We start from the raw sequence: 25,233 nt of genomic DNA, 5'->3' as shown, positions 1-25,233 counted from the left end.
TTTATATCAATATTATAAATGTGTATAAAAATAAAACACATATATTTTAGAAGTGAAATTTCTGGGTCGAAATATATATTTAAAATGTAATATATTACCAAATAGTCCTCCAAAAAGTTTTGTACTAATGTATACTGTTTAGCTGTGATTAATTGGATTTGCTTGCTCCTCATCTACCCTTCGTATTTCAAACTTGTCAGTCTCCACCAGTATGAAAGCACAAAAATGTGATGTTATTTTAATTGTAATCTATTAATGATAAAAGCATATGTGCATGTTTATGATATCAATTTTTAAAAATTTTAGTTCTTCCTTCCTGTGACTTGAGGCTGAAGCTCTCAAAAACAAGATATGAATTACACCAAAAAAAGTTACTTATAACATATTATTATATGATTGTTGTTCACTATTGCCAACAAAAAAAATGTCACTCACCATCTGGTTCTACAAGAATGAAGTTCACTAGCCACTGTAGTCACTAACCTTTAACACACCCTGAAAGGAATTCAGGGTGGAGATCAGAAATGAGGCACTCTATGCTCTGGGAAAACTGGCTGAACAGGCCTTCTCATAGTGAAATATTTTCAGGAGAAAATTTTATGAACCAAATTTCTTGCACCTTCTCTTACCTAGAAAAGCACTAAAATCATTAACGGAGACATCTGCTCCTTGTGACTAGCAGCAATCTTCTACTGAGTTGTGTGCTTGATTGCATATACCTCTTTGCCAAAATCACACGTGTACTGACCTCCCCACCTTACCTCTTCTGAGTGCTTCCTCAGAACTCTCTGAAGGGCTGTCTCCCGGGCTATAGTCTATAGTCTTCAGTAACTCCCCAAATATAACTGAACTCAGAGCTCTCACATTGTGCTTTGTTTTTCCTTTCAGTTGACACCATCAATCCATTTTTGTTCCTTTGCTGGTATCCTGTTTTTCCATTTGGAAGCTTGTGGAGTTTTCTTTTTTTTTTCAGAGTTCAGAATTTTCACCAGAATGTGTGAAGGTATGTGCATGTATGTTTTTCTGTTAATCTTATTCAACATTTATTAGGCCTTTTTGAAGAAAGTTCCAAATCTTTCATGAATTAAGGGAAATTTTCTTTTATAATATATTTGATTTTTCCTTTTTTTCTTTCCTCTTCATTAACTCCTCCTGGAAATCCTAGTAAACTTTTAGTTTGTTTACTGGACTTATCTCTTTAGTCTTCTCTTACAACTTTCCCTTTTCTGTTTTGCTTTATGTTATTATAAACTTCCAAACTAGGTCTGTCCAAAACAAATTGGAATTGTATAGTTAAAATTTGTGCATTTGCCAGGGGTTAGGGAGAGGGAGGAATGAGAAAGGGGAGCACAGATAATGTTTAGCGAAGTGAAAATACTCTGTATGACACCATAGTGATAGTTATATGTCATTATGTATTTGTCCAAACCCACAGAATGTATGACATCAATGTAAACTATGAACTTTGGGTGATAATGATATGTCAGTGTAAGTTCATCAGCTATCACAAATGTACCACTCTGTGATGTTGATGATGGGGGAGGCTGTGCATGTGTGGGAACAAGGGGCATATGGGAAATCTCTGTACGTTCTGCTCAATTTTGCTGAGATAAAATAAACCTATTTTTTTAAAAACCTGTGCATTTCAAAATAATGTAAATTTATCTCATGAGAAAAATGACTGTAAAAAACTATTTGCATGAGGGTTGGAAGTGATGAAGGTTTGATGAATTAAGAATGGCAGATTATCAACAACTATTGATGTTTGGTGATATTGGAGTTCATTATACCATTCTGTTTATTTCATACATGTTCAAAATTCTATGTAATGAAAAGTAAGAAGAAAAACAAAACAAAACAAAAGTTGGTTAACAGCCTTAGTAGTTCTGCTATTTGGTCTGTTTCAGAAAACAAAAACAAAAGCAGAGAGAGAGAATTTAACTGGAAGGATATTGATGGCTTCCCAGAATCAGTGGAAGGCTGGGAGACCTAGCTTAGCAAAAACACAGAAACCAATGAAGCTTAAGGCTTGACAACAGGAGTTATAGCTATGGATTTATAGGAAAATTTTGAAAAAAACTGCTCCAGGCCTGTGATCTCTGAGCTTCCAGCGTTTCCTGGGCTCTATTACAAAAATTAATACCACCATCTAGTGGCCTCTTCCTAAACCTGTGTGTAGTTGCAGATTTCTTGACTGCTTTTCCAGTTCACTATCATTCATATGCTAGTGGACTGGAATCTTCTATATATTCCTCAGAATTTTTTAATTGCTTTTTTCTTGGGGGGGTTAGGGGGATCAGGTTTACTGAGGTATAAATTATGTACAGTAAAACTTTAGTGTACAGTTCTATGAGTTTGGATAAATATAAACCATTTTCACAAATAGTTGTGTAACCACCACCACAATCAAGATATGGAATAGTTTCATCACTGCAAAAAATTCTTCTGTGCTCATTTGAAGCCAGCCTCTCCATCCAGCCCACAGTCCCTGGAAACCCCTGATACGTTTTTTTCTCCCTATAGTTTTATCTTTTCCAAAATGTCAAATAAATGGAATCGTACAATATGTAGCCTTTGAGTCCGGCCTCCTTCAGTCCACATAATGCATTGGGATTCATCCATGTTGCCGCCTGTATTGATAGTTCCTCCCTGAGTACCCCCCACCCCCCATTGTTTTTGGCTGAGTAGCCTTTCATTGTATGGATGTACCAACATGTGTTTATCCATTCACCAGTTCAAGAACATTTGGACTATTTTCAGTTTTTGGAGATTATGAATAAAGTCACTATAAACACTTGCATGTAGGTTTTTGTGTAAATAAAAATTTCATTTCTCTTGGGCGCTTACCTAGGATAGGATTGCTGAGTTGTATGGTATGTGTATATTTAACTTTATAAGAAACTGCCAAAGTATTTTCTAAAGTAGTTGTGCCATTTTGCACTCCTGCCAGAAACATTTTTCTCTGCTTATGACCTTCTACCTGTTTTTCCAATATTGCCACATTTTACTTAAAATTTTTTTCTTCTCTCATTTTATGGGATTTCAGAAGGCTGGGAAAATGATACCAAAATATTTAAAATAGCATATCATGTTTATTAACTATTTGTACTGCCTAATTTGTGAATTTTGTCTCTACCTTTCTCAATTGGGGTCTTGGTAATTTTTGTTTTTATTTATTATAATGTGCTACATATACTTTAGAGATTAACATACCTGTTCTTCTGCTGTTAAAGTTTCCCTATCTCTTGTCATGTTCCAATGTACATGGTTTTAAAAATTAGGACAGAGTATATAATGCTTTACTAAATCATTGGGTACCCACAATGTGCTAGGCAGTGGAATATAGTCTGAAAATAACTAACATTTTGTACAGTGTTTTATCATTTACAGAGTGCTTTCATATATATTATTTAATGCTATATAAGAAAATTAAAAGAGAAGAAACACAATTGAAACAGGAGGGAAGGGGGCAGGGTACAACATTTAAAAGAATGACATAGCCATTGAGGATACAATATAAATTGATTAGAACCAACTAGGTCCAAGATGGCAGAAGATTCGCCTTCCAGTGGACCTTGAGCCTCATTATATGCTCATTGTAATGCATTAGCACATGCTAAATGACACACCCACCAGCACCATGACAGTTCTGAGGCTGACCATAAAAGGCTAAAAGGCAGGCGGTGGCCCAAATCCAGGAAACCCCTGCCCCTACTCCAAAATAGTTGTAATAATCTGGCCACTCATTAGCCTATGAAATTACCCAGACCATAAAAACTAACCACCCCATATTTCGGGGCCTCTCACCTTCTGAGATGGCCCACATTCTGTCTCTGGAGTGTTTTACTTCCAGGGCCGCTGTTGCTTTTTGAGATGAGAGCATTCTGTCTATGGAATGTGTATCTCTCTAAATAAATCCCTTCTTACTCATTACTTTGTCTCTCGCCGAATTCCTTCTGTGCTGAGACATAAAGAACCTGAGCTTCATGAAGTCCTGAGAGACCAGGTGTGCGATCTCAATTAAAAGACAGTGGGTTCAAGTCCCAATCTGGGTTTTGGCTGGGTTCGAGTCCCGTTTGAGTTGTACGATTTCACAGTCACCCACAACCAAACATTCTTTTCATGTATATATTGTGGACAATTAAAGGGTACAGAGAAATGTCAAAATGAACCATAGAAGGACAGTCAAAAGATGTGTTGAATTGGCTAAGGAATGAAGAAAGTTGGAGAATGAGGTAACAAATGTGTGAGTGGGAGGCTGGCAAGTGGGAGGCTGGCAGTGGGAGGCTGGCAAGTGGGAGGCTGGCAAGAAAGGAAGGCCATTCAAAGAGTTTTGGGTAAACATTCCCTTGGGTATCTTTACAATATACTTTCACATTTTTAAATAGTCTTTTGAAATGCTGCTTACCTATCTTTTCCAACAAGTTTTTCCCAGAGAAGGAATTTTACTTTGGGCAACTAACACTGCCACTAGGGAAAGAAATCTTAGGTAAAATGGGGGTAGGTTTGAAAAGGCAGACTTTGTGAAGTTTCCCCTTTCAGGAAAAGCATCTACTCTTGTAACAGTCCCTAAGTAAATTTGGGCCACGCTGCTTTTTTTTAAGCCTCAGATTTGTGGTGTCCTGGTTGAATTGAGGCTCTGAATGTAGAGCTTATTACCAGGAAGATGCAGAAGTTTAAACACATCAAGCTATTGGTTACAAATTGAGCCCAAAATATATGCGAAACTGAGTCCCCTTAAAACTGAGCTCCCCTGCCAAATTTATGATTAACCTCTCTACCCAAAACTTGATTCCCTTTCTTGTCCCACTCCTGTCCCTCTCAGGATTGAGAAGTATCAAAGAAAAGGGGGGATTGAAACTGAGCAGGACCATGCAGGGCCCTCACACGAAGGCCCCTCCTGTCCCCAGTTCTTTTTTGAAAAAAAGAAAAGGCTTTGGCCTCCTAGGCCTTCCCTGAGTTCCAAAGAGCAGACTCAAGCAATTAAAAGGAAGTGAAGGAAACAAAGGAAAAGCAGTTAAGAAACAATAGTTTAGTGATAAAACAGAGTCCCAGTTCCTTCTCAAGGGCTATACATAACAATCTGACACATTGCGGGCCTCTCACTGCTGTGGCCTCTTCCGGTGGAGCACAGGCTCCCGACGCGCAGGCTCAGCGGCCATGGCTCACGGGCCCAGCCGCTCCGCGGCATGTGGGATCCTCCCGGACCGGGGTACGAATCCGTGTCCCCTGCATCTGCAGGCGGACTCTCAACCACTGCGCCACCAGGGAAGCCCTGACACATATTTTGAGTTGTTTTTCAGGAACTAAGACCACCACCCAGGCGAAGGATGGTGGTTACCTTCTGAGCACAAGCACTAGGCCCCAGACTGGTTGGAACCAGAAGGTTGGTGACTGAGATTCCTGAAACACCACCCTGTTACTTCACCACCAACCAATCAGAGGAAAGGCAGGTACCCTGCAGTCCTCATCCCAAATGTTGCCTTTAATAACCCTATCCTGGGGCTTCTCTGGTAGCACAGTGGTTGAGAGTCTGCCTGCCAATGCAGGGGACACGGGTTCGAGCCCTGGTCTGGGAAGATCCCATGTGCTGCGGAGCAACTGGGCCCGTGAGCCACAACTACTGAGCCTGCGCGTCTGGAGCTTGGGCTCCGCAACAGGGGAGGCTGCGACAGTGAGAGGCCCGCGCACCGCGATGAAGGGTGGCCCCTGCTCGCCGCAACTAGAGAAAGCCTACATACAGAAATGAAGACCCAACACACCCAAAAATAAATAAATAAATAAAAATTAAAAAAAAATAACCCTATCCTGAAAGCCATAGGGAAGTTCAGGGTTTTTGAGCATGAGCTGCCCGTTTTCCTCACATGGCACCTACAATAAACACTGTACTTTCCTTCACTACAACCTGGTGTCAGTAAATTGCCCTTACTGTGCGGCAGGTGAGTGGACCCAAGTTCAGTTCAGTAACATATGTACTTGTATAAGTATTATGATTCCTATTTCCAGAATACTAAATTCATGGACATTATGTAAAAAGTGATTTTGACATATGAAAACAGCTTAAAGTCCTAAATTTAAAAATTCCATGTAGGGACTTCCCTGGTTGTCCAGTGGGTAGGACTCTGTGCTCCCAATGCAGGGGGTCCAGATTCAATCCCTGGTCAGGGAACTAGATCCCGCATGCATGCCACAACTAAAAGTCCTCATTCCACAACTAAGGAGTCCGCATGCCACAACTAAGAAGTCTGCATGCTGCAACAAAGATCCCACGTGCTGCAACTAAGACCCAGCGCAGCCAAAATAAATAAATAAATATTTTAAAATTCCATGTAAAGTGTTATCATTACTTATACAAGAACAGAAAACATACTACATTTCAAAACCTGAAGAGCTTCATTTTCTTCACCCTCACTGTGAGCTATTTTATGAGTTACCATGTTTCATGCTTATATTTTCAGTTTTTAATATATGAACATGCCAATAGCAGCATTATTCACAATAGCCAAGATGTGGAAGCAACCCAAATGCCCATAGACAGTTAAAATGGATAAACGTATGTATATATATTTCATATAAAATAGAATTTTATTCAGTATTAAAAAGGAAGGCAATCCTTTCACATGTTACAACCTGGTTGAAACTTGAGGACATTATGCTAAGTGAAATAAACCAGTCACAAAAAGACAAATACTGTATGATTTGAGGTATTTGAAGTAGTCACATTCATAGAAACAGAAAATGGAATGGTGGTTATCAGAGGCTGAGTGGAGGAGGAAATGGGATGTATTTTTTGCAGAATGAAAAAGTTATGGAGGTTTGTTGCACAACAATGTTAATATACGTAGCACTATTGAACTGTACACTTACAAATGGTTAAGATGGTAAATTTTATGTTGTGTATTTTTTTTAACCACAATTAAATATATAAACACCCAGTGAATTTGTGCCATGAATTTTGTTAAGGATAACCAATTCAAAAAAATTCATCAAAATCATGGCACTGCAAACAGATGAAAGAAACAGTGGTTAACAGGGCCATTACTCTGCTTTAAAATGTGCCCAGTAATTCATGTGGCTTTAAAGATTGTTTGGCAATGTATATTTTGAATATTTAATAAACAATAAAAGGCTAGAGCCAGTCGGCCTGGTTTGAATCTCAGTTCTGTGGTTTACTGTCTATATAACCTTAAGTTAGTCTCTCTCTCTGTCTTCTCAATCATAAAAGGGCAATGAGAAGATAATGTACCCATCTCATAGGACTGTTATGAGGATTAAATGAGTTGACATATGTAAGGAATTTAGAATAGGGCCTTGGCATATAAAGTGCTATGTAAGATTTACTACTACTACTACTGTTAAGCGTTTTCTTCATCACCAGTTTTAGAAATTTGTCAAAGGCAAGACACCAAAAATTGCATTCCTCCCTTTCCTAGAGATGATGAAGGGACAGGATTTGGCTGACTCAGTTCTCACCAGGAGGATGTCAGTTTGGCTCTAAGAGAAGGTGACCAAAATTTGAAAGAACAGTTGAGACAGAGGGCATAGCAGAGATAATCAATAAAAATATAATTATGATAATAACATTCAATGATCTGCTTTAATAAAATGTGACATTCAAAAATATGATTGTATCATATATGGGTGGTTATTTCATTACACAATCATCTGTTGCTTTATGAAAGGATTAATCATATGATTTTTAAACAAATAGCTTTTATGGTGTGTCTTATTTTTATTTATTATTTCAAACTTATAACAAAGTTGCAATAAAGAGCTCCCATAAACCCTTCTCTTAGAGCATTCAAGGTTTGCGAACTGACCCAATAGTACCCTTTATAGCAAAAGTTTCAATCTAGGTGCATGTATTTCTCTCAGCTTCAATCTAGAACAGTTCCATATACTGACCTTCATTTTTTTAAGATTACTGTAGCTGATTGTATTTTCCAAGCATTGCACCACATTTGCAGTTCCACATGCTCTTCCAGAACCCTCTCCTTGAATCTGGACAGGCCTTGTGACTTATTCCATGAATAGAATGCGGAGAAGTAAACGGTGACTTCAAGGCTAGACAGAAAAGGCTGCACAGCTTCTACCTGGTTCTCACTAGTTCTTTCTCTGTCTTGCTCTTGTGTGTGTGTCTCTCTCACACACTCACACTCCCTGGAAGTCCTGAGCTGACCCATAGGAAATCCAGTTACTGTGAAGCTGTGGTAATGGAGAGACCACATAGAGACAGAGATACCAGATGGGCTGCAGCTGTTCCAGTTCTCAGTTGTTGAGTCTCCCTGTTCAGGTGTTAAGAGATGTGAGTGGGAAAGCCTTCACATGATTCTAGCTCCCAGCCTTCGAGCCACTCTAGCTGAGGTCTAGTGGAGCTGTGCTCTGCACTGTATTAGCTGACACATAAGAGCAAAGAACAGCTGCTCCTGCTGAACCTGTCCAAATTGTAGTAAAATGAATAATGCTGTTTTAAACCACTAGATTCAGGGGTGTTTGTTGCAAAGCAAGAGATAACTGGAAAAATTACAGACCTGTTATTTTTTTAAACGTGCCTCCATTTGGGTTAGCTTGATGTTTACTCAACCTTAGGTTATACATTTTAGGCAAGCAGTACTGAAGTAATACTATGGTTGCCTCATTGCATTCATCAGGTGACACATGTTGATGATTTTTTCCTAACTTCGACCACTTGAGTAACGAGGTATCCTCAAGTTTTTCCACTGTAAAGTTACTATTTTCCTTGTCTAATTATTATTTTGTAGGGAGATACTTTGAGACAATGTAAATAAAACCTGTTCTTGATCCTACTTTCATCCACGAATTTTACCATCCATTGATCAGTTTCTTGTCTGAATTTATTATTTGTGTGATGGTTGCCAAATGATGACTTTCCTTTTTTTTAAATTAATTTTTATTTTATATTGGGGTATAGTTGATTTACAATGTTGTGTTAGTTTCAGGTGTACAGCAAAGTGATTCAGTTGTACATATACATATATCCATTCTTTCTCAGATTCTTTTCCCATATAGGTTATTACAGAACATTGAGCAGAGTTACCTGTGCTACAGTAGGTCCTTGTTGATTATCTATCTTACATAGTGTGTACAAATGATGATTTTCTAACTCAATTATTCCTTTGAACTTTATTAGTTGACTATTATACGGAACGGTTTTCTCTTCATTTAATCATTTATTTATATCATCAGAGACTGATGGATTCCTAATTTAATCAGAGAGTACAATCTGTTTACCATCGCTATTTTGATATATTGTTCCAGATTTGGCCAGTAAAATCTTTTCAAAGTGACTCTGTGTCCCTCTGAAATGTGCCCATCATTCTCTGAGCACTTCCTAACTTCCTGGCACAAAAAGATGTTCCTGGTCACCTTGTCCCTGCCTCAGTCCTGAGATCAGCCATTTCTCCAAGAAGTCCTGGTTCTTCTTGCTGGAGACCGGTATTTAGAAAACAGTATCTGGGTGCTAGGTTTGCTTGTTGCTACTGGATGTTACTGTTTCCAGGGCTTTTCTGTGGACAGAGACAAGTGAACAGGTAACACTGTAGAGGGTGGTGAGTAATGATGAAGGGGAAAGGATTATGGGGGCACAAAAGAGGAAGAGACATCTAACCCAAGACTTCGGGGTTGTGGGAAGGGGAACAGAAATATTCTAGATAAAAGACATTTCTGTGCAAAAGGCCCAAGTCAAGAGAGATCATGTCATATTTAAGGAATGAAAGAAGTTTAATATGGCTAGAGAGTAGAGTGAGGAGGGCAGTGGTAATAGCAGGCTACAAGGTAAAGTCAAATTTCCAAGTACCAAGTAAGCAATGTTAGAAGTTTTGGAGTTTATCCTGAGAGCAATGGGGACCCATTAAGAAGATTCTGGGCAAAGTATGTATGATCAACTTTAGAACAGTTGTCTTTAAGTTTTTTTTTTTTCTAACCCACATACCATCCTAAAATGATTTTGAAAAACTATGTACTTCCTTCCACATTTTAAGTTGACATCTAATATTCTTCATAAGTTTAAAAGTTAATTTTTTTGTTAATGGCAGATTTAAAATATTAAACATTTGAAAAAAGATATTAAACATTTGAAAGATGAAATAAGATGACCATGGATTATACCTGAAATAAATATTTTATGATATGATACTCATCAAATCTGAAAAGTCACGTAAATTTTCTCTGTGGATTTTCTGAACTGTTTCTTTTAAAATGTATTGGTCCCAGAAACCACACAATTACATTTATAAGAATCAGCATCACTATTCTATGTTGCCTAAGTTGTTCTGAATTCAGGGCAATCTTCACCCTTAACCTTAATAATCATATAAAAATATTATAGGACAAAAAAAAATATTATAGGACAGGTAACAGAAGGAAGACCTTACAGGTTTAAGATGCCTCAACTAATCATTAAAACACTTCCACTTCTGCCAGAATGGAGTAACGAACTGGATGCACCCTCCTGGAAACAACAATAACAGAAAACTCGGCCAAAATATATGCAACAATGGTTGCAAGATACTGGATATCAAGCAACAAAGGTCAGATCCCTGAGAGACAGGAAGCAAAAAAGATGAGCCCTTCAATTGCCTCAGCTTACTGCCTTGAGAATCTCCAGATTAAAGAAATAAACTTAACCATATCAATAATCACATTAAATGTAAATGGTATAAACACTCCAATTAAAGCAAGATGTAATTATGTGCTATCTACAAGGAACACTTTAAACATAAAGACACAAACAGGATAAAGGGTTGCAAAAGATGTATCATGCCAAGAACCAGTCAAGAAAGCAGGCATGCTGTTTTGGACACAGTAGATGTCAGAGTGAAGAATATTACTGGGGATCTAAAAAATATCATTTCATAACTATAAAGGGATCAATAATGATTCTAAACATTTATGATCCTAAAAACAGAGCTTCAAAATACACAAAGCAAAAACTGATAGAACTGTAAGGAGAAACTGATAAAATCACAATTACCGTTGGAAATTTTAGTGACCCTCTTTCAATAATTGATATATAAAATGAACAGGAATTTAACAAGAATAGTCTTGAACAACGTTTTGTTTCAGACTTGAGTTTGGGACCCACTATGACATTTAACATCTAACTGAGGCTGTATACAGTGATAGGGACCTGGAGCTCAGAAGAGAGAGCTGTCATGACATACAGCCTATTAAGGGGTTTTTAAGCAACACTCTCTCTCTCTCTCTCTCTCTCTCTCTCTCTCTCTCTCTCTCTCTCTCTCTATATATATATATATATATATATATATATATTTTTTTTTTTTTTTTTTTGGTACGCGGGCCTCTCACTGTTGTGGCCTCTCCCGTTGAGGAGCACAGGCTCCGGACGCGCAGGCTCAGCGGCCATGGCTCACGGGCCCAGCCGCTCCGCGGCACGCGGGATCTTCCCGGACCGGGGCACGAACCCGTGTCCCCTGCATCGGCAGGCGGACTCTCAACCACTGCGCCACCAGGGAAGCCTGCAAGTTTATATTTTTAAATAAGTGCCCCAGGGAAACACAGGTGAAGAATAAGATGAGAAGAGGGCTAGGAATGGAAATACTGAAGAAAACCAATACTTACGTTTCCTCCTATAGGAAAGATATACAAAGAGGGACAAGAAATGTGATGGAGAAAAATCATGGAGGTAAAAAGACACCTCTATGGTGCCCTGTAAGGACATACAGTTTCAAGAAGGAGGAAGGGGTGAATAGAGTCAAAAGCTTCAGAAGACTTAAGCTATAAGGATTCTGGTACATGCTGACATTCTTAGCTGTAAACACAAGTGACTACTAGAATATATTTAAATTAGGCATTATCTAATACAGATGGGGTTTAGCCAATCCTTAATGCCGGCACATCACATTCCATTCCATTCCAGGTGGATGTTAATGCAATTCTCCTATTGGTTACCACACTGTTCTCTGGATTGTTCACTCAGACCTATCAAGAGAACACAGTCTCCATGGCTTTACAAAGTTCAAGTATCCATTTTTCACCTCGAAGAAAGGTAAGTAAAATACTTTCCTTGAGTGTGAGGTCCAGGAGGGCCTTGGGCCTTTTGATCCTGTAAATATTTTACTAACAAACTGTTTATCCCTTCCCAGGTCAGGTACCCCTTACCTCCTATATAGAGAGGCAAAAGCACATAATCTCACTGGGCCTCAAATTTTTTATTAGTAAAAGTGGATAAGAACATCAGTCTTACTGCACTACTTCCACGGGATTATTTAGAATAAAATGAGTTTTTGGAAGTCAGGGCAGTCTCACTCTAGCTCCTTAATACCTGGACTAGAGCTTGACACACAGCATGAGCTCAGCAAATATTGGCCATATTATAATATTAACTGAATATCTGTTAAAAGGCTTTGTAGGGGCTTCCCTGGTGGCGCAGTGGTTGAGAGTCCGCCTGTCGATGCAGGGGACGCGGGTTCGTGCCCCGGTCCGGGAAGATCCCACATGCCGCGGAGCGGCTGGGCCCGTGAGCCATGGCCGCTGAGCCTGCATATCCGGAGCCTGTGCTCCGCAACGGGAGAGGCCACAACAGTGAGAGGCCCGCGTACAGCAAAAAAAAAAAAAAAAAAAAAAAGGCTTTGTAAACGGAAAGCCGCCCCAAGTGTTATTATTTATTCCCCAACCCTGGTTTAGACCCACAGGTGACCAAATTCAAGGTACTGTAATACTTGCATTGACGGGTATCAGTGAGTAGCTGGAGAGACTACAGTTCCTCCCTTTCCCACAAACAATCCAAATAAAAATACTGCTGTGCAAACAGAGCTCTACTCCGTCGGTCCAGTTTCCCACCAGGTTGCCACTCCCAAACCCCTTCCTTTTGGAAATTCTGCACCCGCTGTAGAACTTTTGAGGGACCTAAGTGATCAAATGTCACTTTTAAGTCCACGTTGAGGTCACCACGAAACTCTTCAAAGCAGCCTTGGCCTCCCCCATGACCCGCAACCTGGGATGAGGCCGCACCACCGGGTAAGCGTTCCCCAGCGACTCAGCTCTCTGGAGGCCTCCTCTTCAGTGTCACCAGCCTCTCTCGCATTAAAGGCTGCGGGCCGGCGGGCCAACAGTAAGCGAACGGCAGCTTGGGTTTTTCTCCGATGCCGGCTTTAGTGGCGGGGGTGGGGCAGGGCGCCACCGGCCTTCCTCTCAGCGCCTGCTGCCGGGTACGGGGGCGGGACCGGGGCAGCTAAGCTGGGCGCCGCGGGCTCCTCCTCCAAAGGGCGGGCCAGACAGGGGCGGGGGCGCGGCCAGGTGCCGCAGGCCCCTCCTCTTGTGGGTGGGCAGGCCTGAGACCCGCAGGTTTCTTCTACCGGGGGCGGGCCTCGGCGGTCCGGACGGACCTGGAGGCGGGGCCGGACGCCGAAGTCCCCTCCTCCAGAGGCGGGCTTATTGGGCTGCAGCAGCAGTGGCGGCGGCGGCGGCAGCTGCGGGTGTTCGCTGCTCGGCAGCCTAGCCACAAGGGCTCTGGCTCCTCCCAGTGGCCGGCCAGTGCGGAAGCAGGAGGCGGGGGCAGCGTGCGCGCTGCTGGTCTGTGCTCTCCCGCGGCGCTGGGGCCCGTGCTCCGCGACTGCTGCTCCACTCGGCGCTTCGCAGGCGGCCAGCTCCTCTCCGCGCCTCCCGCCCGCTCCTCGACCAGGCCTCCTCCTCAGCCCCGGCCCGTGGCGTCGACCCCACCGGCCCTCTCCCGCCCCGTCTCATCTCTGGCCGCCGCCGCCGCCGCCCCAGCCCCGATGGCTCTGTGCAACGGAGACTCCAAGGTCAGTCTCTGGCGTGGGGGGGTCCCTGCCTCACCGCTTCCGGACGGAGGCAAGGCTCCGGGGCCGGGGAGCCACCGCGCGGGGCCCTTCCCCGCCTCCTCACCCCAGCCCGCCAGCGGAGCCCTGCGGCCCTGGCAGCGGCGCGTCGGAGAGCCTCCAGTCGGGGCCTGTGGCATGTTTTCTCCTCGGGAGCGGCAGGTGCTTTGTTGATTTTTGTCTGCGTGTCGGGGTTCCTGCGCCCGCTGAGCTCCTGGCGTCGGGGAGGGCGTCAGCTTCCCGTGGTCGCGCTGCTGGCCCCAGCCTCCCCCGCGTCGCTGTGGGGCTCAGAGCCCGCGGAGCGCGGTCGGAGGGTGGGGGTAGGGAGGCGAGCGGGCGTCTCTGTGTGTGTGTGTGTGTGTGTGTGTGTGTGTGTGTGTGTGTGTGTGTGTGTGTGTGTGTGTCTGTGTGTCTGTGTGTCTGCCTGTCTGTCTGTGAGGGGGGCTTCCTCAGCCCTCACCCAGCCCCTTCGGGAGTCGGGCAGCCTTTTGTGGAGCTCCCGGGGCCCGCCGAAGGCAGAGCGGGGTCGGGGCCTCGCGTGCGGCGTTGGAGCTGGGCGGGCCTCCAGTCTTCCCGCCACCCCGTTTCCCGCCTGCCCTCGGTGGGGCTCGCCGGGTTTCCCCCCTTGGGGTCCGCGGCGGCGAGACCGGCCCTGGATGAGGCCGCGTGACCGCGCGCCCTCTCCCCAAGCCCCCGTCAGCGCCCTCCCGGGGTCGGGGCCGGTGGCCGGAGGGTCGCTCACTCCGTTCCCCTCCCCCCATCCTTCTCCGAGGGATGGAGCGTGTGTCCAGCCCCGCCCCCATCCCGCTCACTCCTTATTTTTCAAGTTGGTTTGCGATGGGACCCGCTCCCGGCCTTTGCGAGCCCCTTCCGGGACGCAGGCCGCCGCCACCGCGCCCGGGAACCGGGGGGGTCGCGAGTCCCGGGTGCGGGAGAAGTTAACTCAATGTGCCGAGTGGAGGGAGTAGTTTGGGCCGCCTCTGCGTTTCTCGTCACCTCCGACGCACTTCTTCAGACCCTCTTCTTTCGTCTCGCTTCTGAATCGAGTACCTTCGCTTTCACTTCTGTGTTAAAATTTTCGTTGGCCTGGAGTTCTCTCAGACCCGCACAATCAGTGTTGTCAGCGGGAACCCGCGCGATTTTGAATTGCGATTTAAGCGACATTTACCTCCCACACGCTGTTTAGGGCCCGGCTAAAAGAAATTACTTCATTACGTTTCATTCAGGATGTGTGGAACTTTAAACACCAGGTGGGAATTGGTGTTCTAAGTCAGGTAGAATTGTCTTTTCGGCAGTATTCTCTTATAAAGGTGGTGTCTAGTCACATCTTAGTGGGTCCTCTCCATTAGTAATTGCTTACTCTCTAGTAAACATTCAAATAAGTATTTGTTGAACAAATTAGTAAAGATTAAGGTAGCTGATAAACTCCTTTAAACCGAGGAAAACTAATGCTCAGACTAGTTGGAGCTCTTTCTCAAGATCATAAAGGGGAATGAAGACACGCTAACCCTTAGTTTTTGGCCTCAGAAGCTTATGTAAACCTCAACATACAGCTCTTTCCTGTACACTAGTTAACTTACAAAGCATTTTTCTTCTCCCTTTAATTTTGAGCCATAAAATCATTGAAAAGATTCATCTTTGTGCTAGTAGAGGAAATGACTGTGTTATTAGGAGGATTCAAACCTAATTTACAGACTTTGAAAAATATGTGCTGATTTGAAAACAGTATTTACACAAAATTGAGTGACAGCAGGAAGTTAAAAGATTCAGTTTCCAAGTTACCTGACTCCGGTGTACAGAACATACAGTTTTCTTGCTAGCTGGTGTGGGTTTTTTTGGTTCAACTTGAATTTTAAAGAGAATCTTACAAGTTTGATATATCTGAGACCCAGGTGAATTGCTGGTTACCTTATTTTTATTTCAAGGTTCTTTATGTTTTGTAGCATAAGCAAGCATGTGTCTTCTTTTTTTTTCTTTCTTTCTTTCTTTTTTTTTCCCCCCGGCTGTGCTGCTTGGCTGCTTGTGGGATCTTACTTCCCAGACTAGGGATCCAACCTGGGCCCAGGCAGTGAAAGTGCCGGGTCCTAACAACCGGACTGCCAGGGAATTCCTATTGTTGTTGCCTTTTTTACTTTACTAACAATTAGATGTAAAACAAATTGAAAGCATTTTCAAGAGGAGCAATCCAGGAAAATAACATTTCATCACATCTATGATTATTTCATGAACTCCTAAGGAGGGGGAAAAAAAAACCCTATAAGTAAGCCATAATATGTAAATACTTTCTGATGATATGATCAATGATGTGTCATTGATCATAAGAAACATTTAAGTAAAGAGATGTTTAAATATGGGGGGGGTTGCAGAGTAAAGTAAGTGAAATATGATATTCTGAGAGGTCCACCCAGAAATCTAAGTAGGCATCTATTTTCCATAGCTTACCACTGAAACCACCTTTCCCTCTGGTGTGAAATACAGGTACTGGACCCAAGCTTACGTTGTACATCTATTGTGCCTCTGACAGTTGTGTGTAAATCTTAGTTGATAAATTAAAGTGGGGAAAGAGCTCATTTTGATTCCTGTTCTGGTACATCTCAGTATTTTTCAGGGTTTTTGAAAAAGACATTTTTGCATGATAGAAATTAGGGAGAGACCTACCTAAATTCTGTAAAAGGATTTGGGCTGTTTTCATTAGTTTTACCCACAGAGTATCATTTTAGAGCTGGAAAGGACCTTTATGAGTTCTAGCTTCCTAAGCTGAAAAAACATAGCTGGCTTTTCTTTTTCTTGAGGGCTACTGTGGTTAACCATCCAAGGCAGAGATTATTCTTTTCCTTAAACAGCTGATATAATGTTATTTAGTTAAGATCTTATCTCACATAAACAAGAGCATAGGCAGTCAGCTTTTCTTTAAAAAGTTTTTACAACTATTCAGTGTTGTATATGAATATATGTATGTAGCAAACATTAGACATAGTAACTTTTTTCAGTTTTATTAAGGCAAGATTATAAGAGTAATGTTCTTTGGACTACTTGTCAAGTTTCCCACTTTTAGTCCCATCTAAGTCTTAGACTCTTTTTTTTAAAAAACATCTTTATTGGAGTATAATTGCTTTACAATGGTGTATTAGTTTCTGCTTTATAACAAAGTGAATCAGCTATACATATACATATATCCCCATATCTCCTTCCTCTTGTGTCTCCCTCCCACCCTCCCTATCCCATCCCTCTAGGTGGTCACAAAGCACCTAGCTGATCTCCCTGTGCTATGTGGCTGCTTCCCACTAGCTATCTATTTTAAATTAGATAGTGTATATATGTCTATACCACTTTCTCACTTCGTCCCATCTTACCCTTCCCCCTCCTTGTGTCCTCAAGTCCATTCTCTACATCTGCATCTTTATTCCTGTCCTGCCCGTAGGTTCTTCAGAACCTTTTTTTTTTAGATGCCATATATATGTGTTAGCATACAGTATTTATTTTTCTTCTGACTTACTTCACTCTGTATGACAGTCTCTAGGTCCATCCACCTCACTACAGATAACTCAGTTTTGTTTCTTTTTATGGCTGAGTAATATTCCATTGTATATATGTGCCACATCTTCTTTATCCATTCATCTGTTGATGGACGCTTAGGTTGCTTCCATGTCCTGGCAATTGTAAATAGAGCTGCAATGAACATTGTGGTATGTGACTCTTTTTGAATTACGGTTTTCAGAGGGTATATGCCCAGTAGTGGGATTGCTGGGTCATATGGTAGTTCTATTTTTAGTTTTTTAAGGACCCTCCATACTGTTCTCCATAGTGGCTGTATCAATTTACATTCCCACCAACAGTGCAAGAGGGTTCCCTTTTTTCCACACCGTCTCCAGCATTTATTCTTTGTAGATTTTTTGATGATGGCCATACTGACTGGTGTGAGATGATATCTCATTGTAGTTTTGATTTGCATTTCTCTAATGATTAGTGATGTTGAGCATGCTTTCATGTGTTTGTTGGCAATCTGTATATCTTCTTTAGAGAAATGTCTATTTATGTCTTCTGCCTAGTTTTGGATTGGGTTGTTTGTTTCTTTGATATTGAGCTTGCAGGAGCTGCTTGTAAATTTTGGAGATAAATCCTTTGTCCGTTGATTCATTTGCAAATATTTTCTCCCATTGTGAGGGTTGTCTTTTCATCTTGTTTATGGTTTCCTTACCTGTGCAGAAGCTTTTAAGTTTCATTAGGTCCCATTTGTTTATTATTTTATTATTTTTTTTACGGTATGTGGGCCTCTCACTGTTGTGGCCTCTCCCGTTGTGGAGCACAGGCTCCAGACGCGCAGGCTCAGTGGCCATGGCTCACAGTCCCAGCTGCTCCGCAGCATGTGGGATCCTCCTGGGCTGGGGCACGAACCCATGTCCCCTGCATCCGCAGGTGGACTGTCAACCACTGCGCCACCAGGGAAGCCCTGTGTTTGTATTTTTTATAGAATTTTTCCTGTAATTGATATCTAGTGTTATAGCATTGTGGTTGGAAAAGATACTTGATACGATTTCAATTTTCTTAAACTTACCAAGGCTTGATTTGTGACCCAAGATATGCTCTATCCTGGAGAATGTGCCGTGTGCACTTGAGAAGAAAGTGTAATCTGCTGTTTTTGGATGGAATGTCCTATAAATATCAATTAAATCTATCTGGTCTGTTGTGTCATTTAAAGCTTATGTTTCCTTATTAGTTTTCTGTCTGGAGGACCTGTCCATTGGTGTAAGTGATGTTTTTAAGTCCCCCCACTATGATTGTGTTACTGTCGATTTTCTCTTTTATAGTTGTCAATAGTTGCCTTATGTGTTGAGATGCTCCTATGTTGGGTGCATATATATTTATAATTGTTATATGTTCTTCTTGGATTGATCCTTTGATCATTATGTAGTGTCCTTCCTTGTCTCTTGAAACATTCTTTATTTTAATGTCTATTTTATCTGATATTAGTATTGCTACTCCAGCTTTCTTTTGGTTTCCATTTGCATGGAATATCTTTTTCCATCCCCTCACTTTCATTCTGTATGTGTCCCTAGGTCTGAAGTGGGTCTCTTGTAGACAGTATATATACGGGTCTTGTTTTTGTATCCATTCAGCCAGTCTGTGTCTTTTGGTGGGAGCATTTAATCCTTTCACAGTTAAGCTAATTATCGATATGTACATTCCTATGACCATTTTCTTAATTGTTTTAGGTTTGTTATTGTAGGTCTTTTCATTCTCTTGTGTTTCCTGCCTAGAGAAGTTCCTTTAGCCTTTGTTGTAAAGCTGGTTTGGTGTTGCTGAATTCTCTTGGCTTTTGCTTGTCTATAAAGATTTTAATTTCTCTGTTGAATCTGAATGAGATCCTTGCTGGGTAATCTTGTTTGTAGGTTTTTCCCTTTCATCACTTTAAATATGTGCTGCCACTCCCTTCTGGCTTGCAGAGTTTCTGCTGAAAGATCAGCTTTTAACCTTTTGGGGATTCTCTTGTATGCTATTTGTTGTTTTCCCCTTGCTGCTTTTAATATTTTTTCTTTGTACTTAATTTTAGATAGTTTGTTTGATTAATATGCATCTTGGTGTGTGTCTCCTTGGATTTATCCTGTATGCGACTCTCTGCTCTTCCCGGATTTGGGTGGCTATTTCCTTTCCCATGTTAGGGAAGTTTTCAACTATAATCTCTTCAAATATTTTCTCAGTCCCTTTCTTTTTCTCTTCTCCTCTGGGACCCCTGTAATTCGAATGTTGGTGCATTTAATGTTGTCCCAGAGATGTCTAAGACTGTTCTCAATTCTTTTCATTCTTTTTTCTTTATTCTGCTCTGCGGTAGTTATTTCTACTATTTATCTTTCAGGTCACTTATCCATTCTTGTGCCTCAGTTATTCTGCTGTTGATTCCTTCTAGAGAATTTTTAATTTCATATTGTGTTTTTCATCATTGTTTGTTTGTTCTTTAGTTCTTCTAGGTCCTTGTTAAATGTTGTTTTGTATTTTTTCCAGTCTCTTTCCAAGGTTTTGCATCATATTTACTATCATTACCCTGAATTCTTTTTCAGGTAGACTGCCTATTTCCTCTTCATTTGTTTGGTCTGGTGGGTTTTTACCTTGCTCTTTCATCTGATGTGTGTTTCTCTGTCTTGTAATTTTGCTTAATTTACTGTGTTTGGGGTCTCCTTTTCACAGGCTGCAGGTTCATAGTTCCTGTTGTTTTTGGTGTCTGCCACCAGTGGCTCAGGTTGGTTCAGTGAGTTGTGTAGGCTTCCTGGTGGAGGGGACTAGTGCCTGTGTTCTGGTGGATGAGGATGCATCTTGTCTTTCTGTTGGGCAGGACTGCGTCCGTTGGTGTGTTTTTGGGTGTCTGTGACCTTATGATTTTAGGCAGCCTCTCTGCTAATGGGTGGGGTTGTGTTCCTATCTTGCTGGTTGTTTGGCATAGGGTGTCCAGCACTGTAGGTTGCTGGTTCTTGAGTAGAGGTGGGTTTTAGCATTGAGATGGAGATCTCTAGGAGAGCTTTCCCCGTTTGATATTACGTGGAGCTGGGAGGTTTGTGGTGGACCTGTGTCCTGAACTCGGCTCTCCCACCTCAGAGGCATAGGCCTGATGCCCAGCTGGAGCACCATTACCCTTTTGGGAAGTCTGAGGTCTGCTACCAGCATTCAGTTGGTGTTCTGTAGGAGTGTTCCACATATAAATGTATTTCTGATGTATCTGTGGGGAGGAAGGTGATCTCCATGTCTTACTCCTCCACCGTCTTGAAGGTCTCTTCCTAAACCTTAGACTCTTTTGGAGTAGATGTAAGACCTGCCCTACCACCTTCACTGAGATGTTGACTACAGTATATCATACTTGAGTTAAAGGTTTTTTATTATAAATACTTATTGATTACATGTGATATAGAATCTTTAATGACATCTAATGTTGAAAATTTAAATCTGCCATTTTCAAATTTAAGTTTTGAACTGAATGAAAAGATGACCTGAGATTTTTATTTGGGGTTCATTGAGAATGGAAAAACTATCCTTCTATGATAACCCTATAGTACATTTTTTTCAAAGGTCAAAGTTGGATATTTGTTTTTCCTCCAGATTTTGTCCTGTCTATTAAGGTATTCATCTAGAATGTAAGAGCTGTTACGGGCAAAAGGAATGTTTTTTATTGTTTTCTGTTCTTAGACTTGAAAGGTTTTGAAATTCCTCCAGGAACCTCGGATCACCTTGGGCCAACTTGTCTCTTAAGGAAAATAATTGTCTTTTAAGAATTAAAAAAATACATAGTTTTGTCCTATACTCGTTCAAATGTGTTTGATACTTTTTAAGGCTATTTAATGAGTTATATTTTAAAAGATGCCGTTTGAAGTAATGAATAATTATTTGCTATCCAAAACAATGGAGTTTTTCTTTGTTAAGGTACTTAAACTGTTTTCATGCCTCCTTCTAACCTAAACTCTGTTTAGATGCTCAAAGTCAATGAAGTCCTCAGGGTTAATATGTGATTCTGAAGCACTTTATGATTCTGAAGCACTTTATGAATCAACAAAGAAGTAATAGAACTTAGAATCTTTGTATCACATATATAGTTTTAGGTTGTATAGAATGTTCATCTCATGTAGAATTGGTTTGGTTTTTTTGTATTTGTTTAAGAACCACGGCAGTTCAAAAATAGCTTTACTGTAGTAGTAGTATGATATTAGTTAGTTTTCTGGTTGGCTGACCTTTGCCATCCCTTCGGGTTCATGGTTTTGAGGACCCAGGAGATGCTTTATGTAGTTATGTCTATGAATTCCCTCATGTAGTCCACTACAACTTGACAGGGAATAAGGTCGTTGTTTATTGTAGTGTGACCATATACTCTTTGTGTAAACTGGGGCACTTGAGCATAAAAGGAGATGCTAAAAATAATTTAAATTTATAATAATGGCTGTGAAATGTCACCAAATAAAATAAATATTTGCTGTATCGTGTAAATCCAATTAAATAAATAGCGAAACTACTGTAGCATTAAGTGCAGATTACTCTCTCTGTACATTAGGCACAGGAATACAGAGTCTCTTTCCTGTATGTATTTCACGAACACCTTACAAACACCTTACATATCCCACTGACCCAGCTGATGGAGGCCTGGAGGTTATGCGCATTTTGCAAGCTGAAGAATAGCTGTGGCACAACTAGCATGTACACCAAGTGGCTGGCCGGGACAGCAGCTTCAAACATTCTGCTATCAGCACCCACATCTGGATAGAGTTAGTGTCCAGGTGTACTTCTTTGATCAGGAAAGGGTCAGGAAAGAGAGAGATGGGTTCTCAGTGGTTGGTTTTTAGATTGAACCAGAAGTTGAAGTGAGAACTCTGTTAACTTCACCTGTACTCCACAGAGTACTAGGCAAAGCCATGGTAGAAGGTGGAAGTATAAAGTGGAAATATAACAAACCCATACTATCTTACTTTAATGCAGTTATTCATAATAATATTTAAAAAATGAAAAACATGAGACAATTGTTAAGTTGGGTGGGATGTGGGAATAACAGCTCTAAATTAGTACAGTCCTGGGCAAACTGGGCCATGTGGTCACTCCAGTTATAGAGTACATATCATCCTGAATTTGGATCTTGATTTCTCTAGTGACATGTATTTAAAATTTGACTAAAATTCAAGCCTAATGTGTATACATTAAAATATTTTTTTTCTGAATTAGTAACTATTCTGGGAGTTATTCTAAACTTCTTAAAAATTAAGTGTCAGGACTTCCCTGGAGGCGCAGTGGTTAAGAATCTGCCTGCCAGTGTAGGGGACGCGGGTTCGATCCCTGGTCTGGGAAGATCCCACATGCTGTGGAGCAGCTAAGCACATGTGCCACAACTACGGAGCCTGTGCTGTAGAGCCCGTGAGCCACAACTACTGAAGCCCGTGTGCCCTAGAGCCTGCACTGCAACTACTGAGCCCACCTGCCACAACTACCGAAACCTTCTAACTTTAGAGCCCGCGTGCTGCAACTACTGAGCCCGTATGCTGCAACTACTGAAACCTGCATGCCTAGAGCCCGTGCTCTGCAGCAACAGAAGCCACCACAATGAGAAGCATGTGCACCCCAACGAAGAGTAGCCCTCGCTCGCTGCAACTAGAGAAAACCCGCGTGCAACGACGAAGACCCAATACAGCCAAAAAAAAAAAAAATTTCAGTGTCAAATTACTTGCTTTCTAAAACTTGAGAACCAGCAATGTTGAAACTGGCCAAAAGGTAAAATAATCTGCTCTAGTCTGCCATAACGTTTGCAGAGGATGTTTCCCAAACCTTTAAAACTGCCTGGACATGTAAAATTCCCTATTTGTCCTGTTTGCCAACAGGTGAACAGAATCCTTTTTATTCTCAAAACTCAACGGAGGTTTACGTAAAATTAAGTCACCCTCACCTTGTTTGTAATTTGGAGAACTAATTCTTATTCTCTGAGTTTCGTTGTGAATGTAAATCAGGGACTCCAGAATTCTAAAATCCGCTTTGGACAACTTTTGGGTGAACAGTCCCTAATTAATTTGGGAGACTCTAGATGCATAAAAATGGTTGTGGATAGATCATTGTTTTGGTGTGTTATTGGTGATGGTGAAACTTTTTTATGCTGTGATTTTTCCTGCTTTTAACATTTCATGAAAAATTTCAGACAAGCAGGTTAAAAGAAATTTTAGTCAACATTTGTGTCCACCACCTAGATTCTACCATACTTTTCTCAAAAAAATTTATTTTTGTAAAAGCTTAATTCAGATATAATTCAAATACCATAAAATTCTGCCCTACCCCCGTTTAAATGGCACAATTCAATAGTTATTAGTATATTCACAGATTTGTGCAGCCATCACCACAGTCTATTTTTAAACGTTCTCATTACCCCCAAAAGAAATTCTGTATCCTTTACCAGTCAGTCCTCATTCCCCCCACCCGCCGCCTCTCCCTCCCAACCCTAGGCAACTACTAATCTATTTTCTATAGATTTGCCTACTTTGGACATTTTATATGACTAGAATCTTACAATATGTGGTCTCTTGTGACTGGCTTCTTTTATTTAACATAATGCTTTCAAAGTTCATACGTCTGGTAGTATGTGTAAGTACTTTATTCCTTTATTAGCAAATAATATTCCATTGTATGGATATAGCACCTTTTATTTATCTATTCATCAGTGGATGGACATTGGGTTGTTTACATTGTTTGGCTATTATGGATAATGCTGCTATGAATATTCCTGTATAGGTTTTTATATAGAAATAATTTTTCATTTCTCATGGGTATATACCTAGAAGGGGAATTGCTGGGTCATGTGGTAATTTTATATTTAACCTTTCGGTGAACTGTCAGACTGTTTTCCAAAGTGGCTGCAGTATTTTACATTTCTGACAGCAGTATATGAGGTTCCAATTTCTCCACATCCTTGTTAACACATGTCTTTTTGATTATAGCCATCATAGTGAGTATGAAGTGATATTTCATTGTGGTTTTGATTTGCATTTCCCTACTGAAGGATTATCATGAGCATCTTTTTGTGTGCTTATTGACCATTTGTATATTTTATTGGAAGAAATGTCTGTTCAGATCTTTTGCCCATTTTGAAGATGGGTTATTTGTCTTTTTACTGAGTTGTAAGAATTCTTTATTTTAGTGACAGGTCTCTTATCAGAAATATGATTTGCAGATATTTTCTGCCATTCTATATGTTGTTTTTCACTTTCTTAATGATGTCTTCTGCCAAACAAAAGCTTTTTTAAAAAAATTTTTTTTAAATAGGCCTAGCTAATTTTGTTTATTTACTTATTTTATTTTTGGCTGTGTCAGGTCTTAAGTTATGGCATGCGGGCTTCTCTCTAGTTGTGGCGTGCGGGCTCAGTAGTTGTGGTGCATGGGCTTAGTTACCCTGCGGCATGTGGAATCTTAGTTCACTGACCAGGGACCGAACAGGCATCCCCTGCATTGGAAGGCGGATTCTTAACCACTGGACCACCAGGGAAGTCCCATAAATCTTCTAGTTTTCATGAAGTGCTACTTATTTTTTAAAATTTTGTCACTGTGCTTTTGTTGTCATATCTAAGAAACATTTCTTAATTCAAGATCCTGAAGAGTTTGTGCAATTGCCTATGCTTTTTAAAAGTTTTATAATTTTGATTTTTATATTTAGGTCTTGCATCTATTTTAGCTGATTTTTGTATATGCTATAAGGCAAGGTACCAACTTCATTTTTTAAATTTGTGGCTGTCCACTTGTTGCAGTACTGTTTTTTGAAAAAAATATTATTTTACTTTTGAATGACCTTGGCACCCTCCTCAGAAATCAGTTGACCGTTTATTTTTGGACTCTAGTTCTGTCCCATTATCTGTATGTCATCCTTTTGCCAATATCACATTGTCTTCATTTTGTAGCTTTGAAATTGGGA

At 41.0% G+C, this 25,233-nt stretch overlaps 1 protein-coding gene across 3 annotated transcripts in view; it reads left to right on the top strand.

Moving 5' to 3' along the window:
* GMPS (guanosine monophosphate synthase) overlaps positions 1-25,233 on the top strand; it is a 114,644-nt gene that overhangs the window by 4,647 nt on the left and 84,764 nt on the right. Inside the window, exons 2-3 of one of the 3 annotated variants that reach the window (XM_027113539.1) lie at positions 889-1,003; positions 11,900-12,028. In XM_027113539.1, coding sequence (XP_026969340.1) covers positions 11,984-12,028 — 45 coding nt within the window. In that variant the 5' untranslated portion in view covers positions 889-1,003; positions 11,900-11,983. Of the gene's footprint in view, positions 1-888; positions 1,004-11,899; positions 12,029-13,445; positions 13,785-13,814; positions 13,983-25,233 lie in introns of those variants that run through there. The other 2 variants (XM_027113548.1, XM_027113556.1) reach the window with 2 other exon arrangements.

This window comes from Aethalodelphis obliquidens, unplaced genomic scaffold (assembly GCF_003676395.1).
Source record: "Aethalodelphis obliquidens isolate GAN/ISIS:26980383/991018 unplaced genomic scaffold, ASM367639v1 scaffold1, whole genome shotgun sequence".
NCBI classification, from domain to species: Eukaryota; Metazoa; Chordata; class Mammalia; order Artiodactyla; family Delphinidae; genus Aethalodelphis; species Aethalodelphis obliquidens.
Note: the sequence above shows the minus strand (reverse complement) of the source record. Positions and strands in the feature narration are given on the sequence as shown.